The sequence below is a fragment of the Nerophis ophidion genome, linkage group LG06, assembly GCF_033978795.1.
Source record: "Nerophis ophidion isolate RoL-2023_Sa linkage group LG06, RoL_Noph_v1.0, whole genome shotgun sequence".
NCBI classification, from domain to species: Eukaryota; Metazoa; Chordata; class Actinopteri; order Syngnathiformes; family Syngnathidae; genus Nerophis; species Nerophis ophidion.
This window is the reverse complement of record NC_084616.1, coordinates 17,545,377-17,560,468: the sequence shown is the minus strand read 5'-3', so window position 1 is coordinate 17,560,468 and position 15,092 is coordinate 17,545,377. Positions and strand designations below refer to the sequence as shown.

Here is a 15,092-nt window from a genome sequence, read left to right as displayed (position 1 = left end):
ATACTAATGATATATATATTGTTATGAACATATATCCATCGACAATGGAGTTGTCAATCTTCCTTCGAGGTAAAACGCCAGCAAAGTTTTGAAGTCACTTCTTATTGCGACTGCGCGCGCATCGGTGGTAAGTGTGCGCGCGCACTCTCGAATGGTTCCAACCCCAACATAACGTATATAGTTTAAGTTACTTATTACAAATGTTTTGTTCGATGTCACAAAAGAGTCACCAAAAAGATGTTGGAGTCATTTAGAGAGTTGTTGTTGTTGTGTTGAAGTTGGGAAAAGGTCGAAATGAAACCCGGGGATCTCGCGAAGGGAAAGCGAAAGTAAAGGCGCGCTTTGCGTCACTTTCGCTTTCGCTCTCGTCGGAGGTGAGTTGAAGCTTCGCCACCTTACCTTCGCCGACCTCCCTGTGGCCGTGCAGGTGCGATGAAGATGGACGAGGGGTCCAAGAAGCACCTTAAGGAGTGGCTGCTGGCGCAGGTGGACTCAGGTGCGTTCCAGGGTCTGAGCTGGCACGACCCCGGCAAGACCATGTTCAGGATCCCCTGGAAGCACGCGGCCAAGAAGGACTACAAGCAGACAGAAGATGCCGCCCTCTTCAAGGTAGGCTTGCAAATATTCACACCTCAACTTTTCAACTTTTCAACATTCACACGATGAACAAAACTTCAACACGTTTTCGAAGCTTCCACGCGGTCACGTGGTGTCTCGCTGCAGGTAGATGGCCTAACTACAATCCTCACATGACGTCATTACTAACTTTTTATTCAGCGACAATAGTTTACAACATAAATGTTCACTTTTTCGGGAGGGGGGGGGGGGGGGCCTGCGATGAGGTGGCGACTTGTCCAGGGTGTACGCCGACTTCCGCCCGATTGTAGCTGAGATAGGCACCAGCGCCCCCCACCCCCACCCCCGCTACCGCAAAGGGAATAAGCGGTAGAAATGGATGGATGTTCACTTTTTGAGCATGTTAGTAAATCACATGTCTACTAATAATTACACAAATATTAATTTTTTTCCATTTTGATGATGTTAATAAATCACATGTCGACTTATAATTACACAACTATTAATTGAATCTATTTTTAAGTTGTTAATAAATCACATGTTGACTTATAGTTACACAACTGTTCATTTCATCCGTTCTAATTATGTTAATAAATCACATGTCTAATTATAATTATACAAATATACATTTTTATCCATTTTGATGATGTTAATAAATCACATGTCGACTTATAATTACACAACTATTAATTTAATCTATTTTGATGATGTTAATAAATCACATGTCTAATTATAATTACACAAGTGTTTATTTCATCCGTTCTAATTATGTTAATAAATCCAATGTCGACTTATAATTACACACATATTCATTTCATCCATTTTGATGATGTTAATAAATCACATGTTGACTTACAATTACACAACTATTAATTTAATCTATTTTGATGTTGTTAATAAATCACATGTCGACTCATAATTACACAAATATTAATTGAATCTATTTTTATGTTGTTAATAAATCACATGTTGACTTATAGTTACACAACTGTTAATTTCATCCGTTGTAATTATGTTAAAAAATCAAATGTCTAATTATAATTACACAAATATTAATTTTTATCCATTTTGATGATATCAATAAATCACATGTCGACTTATAATTACACAACTATTAATTCAATCTATTTTGATGATGTTAATAAATCACATGTCTAATTATAATTACACAAGTGTTTATTTCATCCGTTCTAATTATGTTAATAAATCACATGTCTAATTATAATTACACAAATGTAAATTTGTATCCATTTTGATGATGTTAATAAATCACATGTCGACTTATTATTACACAACTATTAATTTAATCTATTTTGATGATGTTAATAAATCACATCTCTAATTATAATTACACAAGTGTTTATTTCATCCGTTCTAATCATGTTAATAAATCAAATGTCGACTTATAATTACACACATATTCATTTCATCCATTTTGATGATGTTGATAAATCAAATGTCGACTTTTAATTACACAACTTTTTATTTCATCCGTTGTAATTATGTTAATAATTCAAATGTCTACTTATGATTACACAACTATTTTTAATTCATTTTGAAGATGTCAATAAATCACATGTCGACTTATAATTACACAAATATTCATTTCATATATTTTGATGATGTTAATGAATCACATGTTGACTTTGAATTAGACAAATATTCATTTCATATACTTTGATGATGTTAATAAATCACATTTCGACTTATAGTTACACAAATATTGATTTAATCTATTTTGATGACGTTAACAAATCACATGTCAACTTGTAATTACACAAATATTTATTTAATCTGTTCTAATTATGTTAATAAATCCATCCATCCATCCATTTTCTACCGCTTATTCCCTTTCGGGATCGCGGGGGGCGCTGGCGCCTATCTCAGCTACAATCAGGCGGAAGGCAGGGTACACCCTGGACAAGTCGCCACCTCATCGCAGATGTTAATAAATTACCTGTCTAATTATAATGACACAAATATACATTTTTATCCATTTTGATGATGTTAATAAATCACATGTCTACTAATAATTACACAAATATTCATTTCATCCGTTTTGATGATGTTAATAAATCAAACGTTGACTTTTAATTACACAAAAAATTAGTTTCATCCATTTTGATGATGTTAATAAATCACATGTCAACTTATAATTACACAAATATTAATTTTATCCATTTTGATGATGTTAATACAACATATGTTGACCTTTAATTACACAAATATTATTTTCATCCGTTTTGATGACGTTAATAAATCACATGCATTCTTATAATTACACAAATAATCATTAAATGATAAATAAATGGGTTGTACTTGTATAGCGCTTTTCTACCTTCAAGGTACTCAAAGCGCTTTGACACTACTTCCACATTTACCCATTCACACACACATTCACACACTGAGGGAGGGAGCTGCCATGCAAGGCGCCAACCAGCACCCATCAGGAGCAAGGGTGAAGTGTCTTGCTCAGGACACAACGGACATTGAATCCATTTTGATGATGTTAATAAATCAAATGTTGACTTTTAATTAAACAAATATTCATTTCATCCATTTTGATGTTTGTAAATCACATATTGATTTATAATTACACAAATAATAATTTCATCCATTTTGATGATGTTAATAAATCACATGTCTACTAATAATTACACAAATATCGACTTCATCCATTTTGATGATGTTAATAAATCAAATTTTGACTAATAATTACACAACTATTTTTTTCATCCGTTCTATTTATCTCAATAAATCGGCTGTCTACTTATAATTACACAAATATTAGTTTAATCCATTTTGATGATGTCAATAAACCACATGTCGACTAATATTTATGTCAATAAACCACATGTCGACTAATATTTATGTCAATAAACCACATGTCGACTAATATTTATGTCAATAAATCACATGTCGACTAATATTTATAACTGCAATGGTTTGAAAACTTTAAAAGAGGTGGCTGACTCTGATTACTCCCAATATAAATAGTATTTGTGTTCATTACAACAAAATGTGTTGACACAGTAGCCTGCTCACAGCCAGATTAGAGTTTCATGTGAAAATGTTGTAATATTCGGTTTACAATTTTTTTTTCCCACACTTAAACGTGCCAGCATATCAAAAAGGATATGAAAGACTTCAGCTCTTGTTCGATGACTCAATTTATTATTACAACCCAAAATGATGGCCGACATAAATAGTCCTTACAAATAAGAATATGAATATGAAGCCTCGATTGCATTGGTGAAAGATGTAACGTTTTGTTCTTGCCTTGATCTTTTTGACCTTGTGGGAATCAAATGTAGGCAGCACGATGCCTCAAAGGCGAGAAAGTTTAGGGTTCAATTCCCGGGCTCGGGATCTTTCTGTGCGGAGTTTGCATGTTCTCCCCGTGACTGCGTGGGTTCTCTCCATGTACTCCAACTCCCTCCTACCTCAAATGACATGCACCTGGGGTTAGGCCCCTCCCACTTCTAAAAACATGCACCTGGGGATAGGCCCCTCTTACCTCAAATGACATGCACCTGGGGATAGATTGATTGTCAACACTAAATTGTTCCTAGTGTGTGAATGTGAGTGTGAATGTTTTGTGTTTGTCTGTCTGTGTTGGCGTTGTTATGATGTGGACACTTGTCCAGGGTCTACTCCACCTTTGTTGTCCAGGGTGTACTCTGCCTTCCTTGTTCAGGATGTACAACACCTTCCTTGTCCAGGGTGTACGTCAGCTTCCTTGTCCAGGGTGTACACCGCCTTCCTTATCCAGTGTGTACCATGTCTTCCTTGACCAGGGTGTACACTGCCTTCCTTGTCTAGGGTGTAACTTGACTTCCTAGTCGAGAGTGTACGCCACCTTCCTTGTCCACAGTGTATTCAATGTACCCTGCCTTCATTGTCCAGGGAGTACCCTGACTTCTTCATCCAAGGTCTACCCTGAAATCATAGTCCAGGATGTACCCTGCTTTCATTGTACTGGGTGTACCCTGCCTTCTTTGTCCAGGGAGTACCCTGACTTCTTCATCCAAGGTCTACCCTGAAATCATAGTCCAGGATGTACCCTGCTTTCATTGTACTGGGTGTACACTGACTTCCTAGTCCAGAGTGTACCCTGCCTTCCTTGTCCAGGGTGTACCCTGATTTCTTTATCCAGGGTCTACCCTGACTTCGTAGTCCAGGGTGTACCCTGTTTACCTTGTCCAGTGTGTACCCCTACCTTCTTTGTCCAGGGTGTACCCTGACTTTTTTATCCCCGGTCTACCCTGACTTCCTAGTCCAGAGTATACCTTGTCTTTTTTATTCAGGGTGTACCCTGCCTTCCTTGTCCAGGGTGTACCATGACTTTTTTTTATCCAGGGTGTAACTTGACACCCCAGTCGAGAGTGTACGCCACCTTCCTTGTACACGGTGTACAGGTATTCCACCTTCCTTGTCCAGGGTGTACCCAGACTTCTTTATTCAGGTTTTACCCTGACTTCCTAGTCCAGGGTGTACGCTGCCTTCCTTAGTCCAGGATGTACCCTGCCTTCCTTGTCCTGGGTGTACCCTTCCTTTCTTGTCCAGGGTGCACCCTGACTTCTTTATTCAGGTTCTACCCCGACTTCTTAGTCCAGGGTGTACCTTGACTTTTTTATCCAGGGTGTACCCTGCTTTCCTTAGCCATGGTGTACCCTGCCTTCCTTGTCCAGGGTGTACCCTGCTTTCCTTGGCCACGGTGTACGCTGCCTTCCTTGTCCAGGGTGTAATTTGACTTCCTAGTCGAGGGTGTACGCCACCTTCTTTTTCCAGGGTGTACAATGCCTTCCTTGTCCAGGGTGTACCCTGACTTCCTAGTCCAGGATGTACCGCACATTCCTTGTCCAGGGTGTACACTGACTTCCTAGTCCAGAGTGTACCCCAACTTCCTTGTCCAGGGTGTACCCTGACTTCTTTATCCAGGGTCTACACTGACTTCCTAGTCCACGGTGTAAACTACCTTCCTTGTCCAGGGTGTACCCTGACTTTTTTATTCAGGTTCTACCCTGACTTCCTAGTCCAGGGTGTACACTGCTTTCCTTGTCCACGGTGAACCCAGCCTTCCTTGTCCAGGGTGTACCCTGAGTTCTTCATCCAAGGTCTACCCTGAATTCTTAGTCCAGGGTGTACCCAACATTCCTTGTCCAGGGTGTACCCTGACTTCCGCCCGAGTGCAGCTGGGATAGGTTCCCCCTGCGTCCCTGAGTCCTAGTCTAGACCGCCCACACTTTTCATGGCGTGGTGTGTGGATCTTGGTAACATTGTTGGTCCACTCCAAGAATCCACTGAAATAATGGGAGTCATTGCTGGCGGACATATTTCAGGCCTGGGCTTTGCACAAAGGCAAACACCGGGAGGGACAGGATCGGGCCAACCCCAGCGTGTGGAAGACTCGCCTGCGATGTGCACTCAACAAGAGCACAGACTTCCAGGTGGTGCCGGAACTCTGCCAGCAGGACGTCTCGGAGCCTTATAAGGTCTACCGCATCCGGCAAGGCCCTGGACCAGCTGGTCAGACCGGTAAAGACAGGAAGAATCCTTGGACGAAAATATGTTTGACATGCGGGCTTAACTACATCTGCTGGTGCTCCACAGAGTCTGCACAGACCAAATACAGCACCCGAGCTGAGGAATCGCCAAAGAACCTTGCTTGTCCAGAATCCCAGGTCAGGAAAACCAAGGCAGTGGTTTCTGTGCATCAAAAATGATGATTGTTCCATCCGCCTCGTTTTTTTTGTGTTTGTTTTCCAAAGCGATCATTTCAAGTCCGCAAAGAAAGAGAAGGAGAAAAAGAAGGAGAAGGAGAAGAAGAAGAAGAAGAAGAAGAAGAAGAAGAAGAAGAAGAAGAAGAAGAAGAAGAAAGAGATGGAGGAGGAGGAGAAGAACCAGGTAAGCGCTGCAAACACAAGCATGGGTTCTTCTTTGATAGCTAACTTTCATTATTGGTTAGGTGTCCACTGAAGAGGTTTAATGGGTGGTTAGGTGATGACATGTTACCATGGTGACGTGGCATCCACTGAAGTGATGACATGTTGCCATGGTGACGTGGCATCCACTGAAGTGATTACATGTTGCCATGGTGACGTGGCGTCCACTAAAGTGATGACATGTTACCACGGTGATGTGGCATCCATTAAATTAATGCCTTGTCACCATGGTGACTAGGCATCCTCTAAAGTGATGCCATGTCGCCATGGTAACATGGCATTCACTAAAGTGATGACATGTTACCATTGTGACGTAGCATACACCAAAGTGATAACATGTTACCATGGTGACGTGGCATCCACTAAAGTGAGGACATATAACCATGGTGCCGTGGCGTCCCCTAATGTGCTGTTATGTTACCATGGTGACGTTGCATCCAATAATGTGCTGTTATGTTACCATGGTGACGTTGCATCCAATAATGTGCTGTTTTGTTACCATGGTGATGTGGCATCCACTAAAGTGATGATGACAAGTAAAAATGGTGACGTGGCATCCAGTATAGTGATTATATGTTACCATAGTGACGTAGTGACCACTAAAGTGATAATATGTTGCCATGGTGACGTGGTGACCACTAAAGCGATAACATGTTGCCATGGTGACGTGGCATCCATGAAAGTGATAACATGTTACCATGGTGACGTGGTGACCACTAAAGCGATAACATGTTGCCATGGTGACGTGGCATCCACTTAAGTGATGCCATGTTGCCATGGTGACGAGGCATCCACTTAAGTGATGCCATGTTGCTATGGTGACGAGGCATCCACTTAAGTGATGCCATGTTGCCATGGTGATGTGGCATTCACTAAAGTGATGACATGTCGCCATGGTGACGTGGCATCCATCGAAGTGATGACATGTTACCATGGTGACGTGGCATCCACTAAAGTGATGATGACATGTTAAAATGATGACGGGGTGTCCAGTATAGTGATTACATGTTACCATAGTGACGTAGTGACCACTAAAGTGATAATATGTTGCCATGGTGACGAGGCATCTATGAAAGTGATTATATGTTACCATGGTGACGTGGCATCCACTAAAGTGATGATGACATGTTAAAATGATGACGTGGCGTCCAGTATAGTGATTACATGTTACCATAGTGACGTAGTGACCACTAAAGTGATAATATGTTGCCATGGTGACGAGGCATCTATGAAAGTGATGATATGTTACCATGGTGACGTGGCATCCACTAAAGTGATAACATGTTACCATGGGGACGTGGTGACCACTAAAGCGATGACATGTTACCATGGTGACGTAGCATCCAATAAAGTGATAACATGTTACTATGGTGACCACTGAAATGATGACATGTTGCCATTGTGACGTGGCATCCACTAATGTAGTGCAATGTTGCCATGGTGATGCGGCATACACTAAAGTGAGGACATGTTACCATGGTGACTTGAGGTCTACTAAAGTGATGCCATGTTACCATGGTGACGTGGCATCCACTAAAGCAAGGGTAGGGAACCTATGGCTCTAGAGCCAGTTGTGGTTCTTTTGATGACTGCATTTGGCTCTCAGATAAATTTTAGCTGAAATTATTTAACAGGATAAGTAATTAATAATCCCGCGGGTAATCGCAGTGTTAAAATAAAGTTCAAAATATAAAACATTCTCATGCATTTTAATTCATATGTCCGTTTCCTACCGCACCTGTTCAAGAAGTCGTATTTACGGTAAGATGTATTTTATTCATTATTGGTTAGCTTCAGAATAACAATGTTATTAAAAAGAATGAGAGACTTATTATACTCTGAAAATGTTGGTCCTACTTAAAAATGCACGCATTTAGTTGTATTCAGTGTTAAAAAATATATTATATAGCTTTCACGGAAATACATTTTTAAATATTTGGCATTTATGGCTCTCTCAGCCAAAAAGGGTTTCCGACCCCTGCACTAAAGTAATGACATGTTGCCATGGTGATGTGGCATCCATTAAAGTGATGACATGTTACCATGGTCACGTGGCATCCACTAAAGTAATAACATGTTGCCATGGTGATGTGGCATCCATTAAAGTGATGACATGTTACCATGGTCACGTGGCATCCACTAAAGTAATGACATGTTGCCATGGTGATGTGGCATCCACTCAAGTAATGACATGTTACCATGGTGATGTGGCATCTATTAAAGTGATGCCTTGTTAACATGGTGACATGGCATCCACTAAAGTGATGCTATGTTACCATGGTGATGTGGCATCCATTAAAGTGATGCCTTGTTAACATGGTGACTAGGCATCCACTAAAGGGATGCCATGTTGTTATGGGGACGTGGCATCCACCAAAGTGATGACATGTTACCATGGTGATGTGGCATCCATTAAAGTGATGCCTTGTAAACATGGTGACTAGGCATCCACCAAAGTGATGACATGTTACCATGGTGATGGGGCATCTATGAAAGTGATGACATGTTGCCATGGTGAGTGGCATTCACTAAACAGATGAAGTGTTGCCATGGTGATGTGGCATCCACTAAAGTGATGACAGGTTATATCCACTTAAGTGATGACATGTTACCATGGTGACGTGGCATCCACTAAAGTGATGACAGGTTATATCCACTTAAGTGATGACATGTTACCATGGTGACATGGCATCCACTAAAGTGATGACAGGTTATATCCACTTAAGTGATGACATGTTACCATGGTGACGTGGCATCCACTAAAGTGATGACAGGTTATATCCACTTAAGTGATGACATGTTACCATGGTGACGTGGAATCCACTAAAGTGTTGACATGTTGCCAAAGTGATGTGGCATCCACCAAAGTGATGACATGTTACCATGGTGATGTGACATCTACTAAAGTGATGACATGTTGCCATAGTGATGTGGCATCTACTAAAGTGATGACATGTTACCATGGTAACATGGCATTCACTAAAGTGATGACATGTTGCCATGGTGACGTGACATCCACTAAAGTGATGACATGTTACCAAAGTAATGTGGTGACCTTAAAGTGATGACAGGTTACCATGGTGATGTGGCATCCACTTAAGTGATGACATGTTACCAAAGTAATGTGGTGACCTTAAAGTGATTACATGTTACCATGGTGATGTGGCATCCACTTAAGTGATGACATGTTACCATGGTGACGTGGAATCCACTAAAGTGTTGACATGTTGCCAAAGTGATGTGACATCTACTAAAGTGATGACATGTTGCCATAGTGATGTGCCATCTACTAAAGTGATGACATGTTACCATGGTAACATGGCATTCACTAAAGTGATGACATGTTGCCATAGTGACGTGACATCCACTAAAGTGATGACATGTTACCAAAGTAATGTGGTGACCTTAAAGTGATGACAGGTTACCATGGTGATGTGGCATCCACTTAAGTGATGACATGTTACCATGGTGATGTGGAATCCACTAAAGTGTTGACATGTTGCCAAAGTGATGTGACATCTACTAAAGTGATGACATGTTGCCATAGTGATGTGGCATCTACTAAAGTGATGACATGTTACCATGGTAACATGGCATTCACTAAAGTGATGACATGTTGCCATGGTGACGTGGCATCCACTAAAGTGATGCCATGTTACCAAAGTAATGTGGTGACCTTAAAGTGATGACAGGTTACCATGGTGATGTGGCGACCTTAAAGTGATGACATGTTACCATGATGATGTGACATCCACTAAATGATGACATGTTGCCATGGTGACGTGGCATCCACTAAAGTGATGACATGTTGCCATGGTGATGTGGCATCCACTAAAGTGATGACATGTTGCCATGGTGACTAGGCATCCACTAATGGGTTACCATGGTTACTAGGCACCCACTAAAGTGATGTAATGTTGTTATGGTGACGTGGCATCCACTACATTGATGACATGTTACCATGGTGACGTGGCATCCACTAAAGTGATGCCATGGTCCAAGCTTCACTTGGACAGGTGCTGACTACTCCTGACTTCCACTGTGCCCTAGACGCGCCGATAAGGGACCACGTGTATTGTGAGCGGACTGGGAAAAACGTTCCCCCTCAGCACTTTGATCCCCTGACCCTCTGCAGCTCCATCCACAACATAGCAAGTAAGTCAGGCCAGACCCAGGCCGGCGAGATAAAACCCGCTCATCACATGTTGTTTTTTGCAGATTTCACCATGCGGGTGACCTTCTCGTACCAGGGCCGCACGGTGCTGGTGAGCACCACCACCAGTCCGGACGGCTGCTTCATCCTGCAGGGCCGGGGGCCGGTAGCGAGTGAGCGTATTTACGGGCCCTGCACGCCACAGCAGATTTCCTTTCCGCCCTCGAGCTCCTTACACATGTCGGCGCTCACCCTGGAAGCCATCAATCGCCTCCTCTGCCACCTGGAGAGGGGTGTGCTCCTATGGGTGGCCCCCGAAGGGGTGTTCATCAAGCGCTTCTGCCAGGGCAGGGTGTACTGGAGCGGTCCCTCGGCCCCGCACACCGATCGGCCCAACAAACTAGACCGGGAGAAGACCTTCAAATTGCTTGACAACTCAACGTTTCTCAAAGGTAAAAAACCTGTACAATACAGTGGGGCAAACAAGTATTTAGTCAGCCACCGATTGTGCAAGTTCTCCCACTTAAAATGATGACAGAGGTCTGTCATTTTCATCATTGGTACACTTCAACTGTGAGAGACAGAATGTGAAAAAAAATTCATATTGTAGGAATTTTAAAGAATTTATTTGTAAATTATGGTGGAAATTAAGTATTTGGTCAACCATTGAAAGCTTTCACTGATGGAAGGAGGTTTTGGCTCAAAATTTCACAATTCATTCTTTCCTTAATACGGATCAATCATCCTGTCCCCCTAGCAGAAAAACAGCCCCAAAGCATGATGTTTCCACCCCCATGCTTCACAGTAGGTATGGTGTTCTTGGGATGCAACTCAGTATTCTTCTTCCTCCATACACGACGAGTTGAGTTTATACCAACTGCCCACATGACATGCTCCCATGTGCTCTCTGGCAAATGTCAGACGGGCCTGGACATGCACTGGCTTAAGCAGGGGGACACATCTGGCACTGCAGGATTTGATTCCCTATCGGCGTAGTGTGTTACTGATGGTAACCTTTGTTACTTTGGTCCCAGCTCTCTGCAAGTCATTCACCAGGTCCCCCCGTGTTGTTCTGGGATTTTTGCTCACCGTTCTCATGATCATTTTGACCCCATGGGATGAAATCTTGCATGGAGCCCCAGATCGAGGGAGATTATCAGTGGTTTTGTATGTCTTCCATTTTCTGATATTTGCTCCCACAGTGTATTTTTTCACACCAAGCTGCTTGCCTATTGTAGATTCACTCTTCCCAGTCTGGTGCAGGTCTACAATTCTTTTCCTGGTGTCCTTCGACATCTCTCCGGTCTTGGCCATAGTGGAATTTGGAGTCTGACTGTTTGAGGCTGTGGACAGGTGTCTTTTATACAGATAATGAGTTCAAACAAGTGCCATTAATACAGGTAACGAGTGGCGGACAAAAGAGCTTCTTAAAGAAGAAGTTACAGGTCCGTGAGAGCCAGAGCTCTTCCTTGTTTGAAGTGACCAAATACCTATTTTCTACCATAATTTACAAATAAATTCTTTAAAATTCCTAGAATGTGAATTCCTGGATTTTTTTGTTCACATTCTGACTCTCACAGTTGAAGTGTACTTATGATGAAAATTACAGACTTCTGTCATCATTTTAAGTGGGAGAACTTGCACAATCGGTGGCTGACTAAATACTTTTTTGCACCCCTGTATTTGAATAATCTGAAACATTCTTTATGCAGATCTTCAGCGCTTTTTGCAAGGAAAGGGAACGCCGCCTCTTTACAGCATAGAACTGTGCTTCGGAGAGGAGTACCCGGATCCGACCACCCCTAAAACCCAGAAGCTGGTCATGGTGCAGGTGACTGACACTTCTTGACATCACGTTCAGACTTTTGTAGTACCGTCCTAAACCAGTAGAGGTCACTGCATTGTTGATCAAGCCCAACTTGCAGTGAGTTGTAGTACCTTCAAAAACCAGTAGAGGTCACTGCAGTGTTGATTGTGCCCGACACAGGTGGTTCCCATGTTTGCAGTGGATCTGCTGGAGAGGTTCGACTCGGACTAAACCAAGAACAAAATTGACAGTCCTGTCCTGGGTAAAACTGAGAAGATTAATCCTGTCGTGAACCAGCAAAATTATTATTATTATTATCATTATTATTTAAAACACAGACAAAACTGCTTGTAACTCCCGGTAGGAATGTCGGAGACACATGAAACAAAAAACCTCTATGTAGGTCTCACTTAGACCTACATTTTAATAATGACATCCTTCAACAAAAATTAACAGGAAGTTGGCAAAAACCCCTTTAAAACAAAATGTTCCTAACAAATGTCATTTTTGCCAGTGTGTCGATGTTAAGATATTCAGCTGAGTTGGTAAGTTTATCTGTTTGCTAATAGTAGCTACTATCCATCCATCTTCTAACACTTATCCGGGTTTGGGTCACGGGGGCAGCAGCCAAAGCGGTCCCGTCCATCGCCGCTTGCAGCTTTAATTATTATTATTATTATTATTATTATTAAAAATTTCCTCCTTTACCTGCCACGGAAAACAGCAAAGAGCAGAATTGTGTTAGGGAAAATAATTGTGAATGTTTTTGTATGAGAGATGTATCATTTTTCAGTACAAAGTCATGTCGTCATCCTGTCTAAATAATATCTGGTTGAAATATTTGGGGTTTCCTTTTCTTTGTCGTGGTGAAACACATTCAAAACCATGCAGCTAAAGGAATTACAAATTGACATACAAACCGAAAACAATGATTTGCAAATCTTTTTCAACTTATATTCAATTGAATAGACTGCAAAGACAAGATATGTAATGTTCCAACTGAAAAAATATGAACTCATTTGGAATTTAATGCCTGCAACAAGTTTCAAAACAGCTGGCACAAGTGGCAAAAAAGACTGAGAACGTTGAGGAATGCTCATCAAACACTTATTTGGAACATCCCGCAGGTGAACAGGCTAATTGGGAACAGGTGGGTGTCATGATTGTGTATAAAAGCAGCTTCCGTGAAATGCTCAGTCAATCACAAACAAGGTTGGGGTGAGGGTTACTACTTTGTCAACAAACGCATAAGCGAATTGTCCAACAGAGCTATTGCAAGGAATTTAGGGATTTCACCATCTACGGTCCGTGATATCATCAAAAGATTCATAGAATCTGGAGAAATCAGTGCATGTAAGTGGCAAGGCTGTGACCTTCGATCCCTCAGTCGATACTGCATTAAAAACTGACATCAGTGTGTAAAGAACATCGCCACATGGGCTCGGGAACACTTCGAAAACCAGTGTTATTAATCAATCAATGTTTACTTATATAGCCCTAAAACATTAGTGTCTCAAAGGGCTGCACAAACCACTACAACATCCTCGGTAGGCCCACATAAAGGCAAGGAAAACTCACACCCAGTGGGTCGTCGGTGACAATGATGACCCAGTGGGACGTCTGTGACAATGATGACTATGAGAACCTTGGAGAGGACGATTAACTACAGTTGGTCGCTACATTCGAAAGTGCAAGTTAAAACTCTACTATCCAAACCCAAAGCCATATATAAACAACACCCAGAAACTCCGCCGCTTCACTGGGCCCGAGCTCATCTAAGATGTACTGATGCAAAGTGGAAAAGTGTTTCTGTGGTCTGACGATTCCACATTTCAAATTGTTTTTGGACACTTGTGTCCCCCAGAACAAAGAGGAAAAGAACCATCCGGACTGTTTAGAGGTGCAAAGTTCGAAAGTCAGCATCTGTGATGGTATGGGTGTGTATTAGTGCCCAAGGCATGGGTAACTTACACATCTGTGAAGGCACCATTAATACAAAAGATAAATACAGGTCTTGGAGCAACATATGTTGCAATCCAAGCAACGGTATCATGGATGCCCCTGCTTATTTTAGCAAGACAACGCCAAGCCAAGTTACAACAGCGTCGCTTCATTGTAAAAGAGTGCGGGTACTAGACTGGCCTGCCTGTAGTCCAGACATGTCCCCCATTTTAAAATGTGTGGTGCATTATAAAGCCTAAAATATGACAACGGAGACCCCAGACTGTTGAACAACTTAAGTTTTACATCAAGCAAGAATGGGAAAGAATTCCACTTTAAAAATGTGTCTCCTCAGTTCCCAAACGTTTACTGAGTGTTGTTAAAAGAAAAGGTGATGTAACACAGCGGTGAACATGCCCTTTCCCAACTACTTTGGCAGTTAATTATTATTTGCAAAAAAAAAAAAAAAAAAAAGTTTATGAGTTTGAACATCAGATATCTTGTCTTTGTAGTGCATTCAATTGAATATGGGTTGAAAAGGATTTGCAAATCATTGTATTCCGTTTATATTTACATCTAACACAATTTCCCAACTCATATGGAAACGGGGTTTGTATTACAAGGTGCCCAACGTTGTGAATAAATCGGCAGTGATCAAAACATTCGCCGA

General features: G+C 41.6%; 1 protein-coding gene across 1 annotated transcript; it reads left to right on the top strand.

Moving 5' to 3' along the window:
• Positions 1–338: 338 nt before the first annotated feature.
• On the top strand, positions 339–15,087 carry LOC133554306 (interferon regulatory factor 8-like). Its single transcript, XM_061902881.1, has 8 exons — positions 339–609; positions 5,919–6,114; positions 6,190–6,260; positions 6,348–6,483; positions 10,572–10,676; positions 10,740–11,126; positions 12,387–12,505; positions 12,662–15,087. The coding sequence occupies exons 1-8, from the start codon at positions 433–435 to the stop codon at positions 12,710–12,712; spliced, it is 1,242 nt and encodes a 413-aa protein (XP_061758865.1). The 5' UTR covers positions 339–432; the 3' UTR covers positions 12,713–15,087.
• Positions 15,088–15,092: the final 5 nt, after the last annotated feature.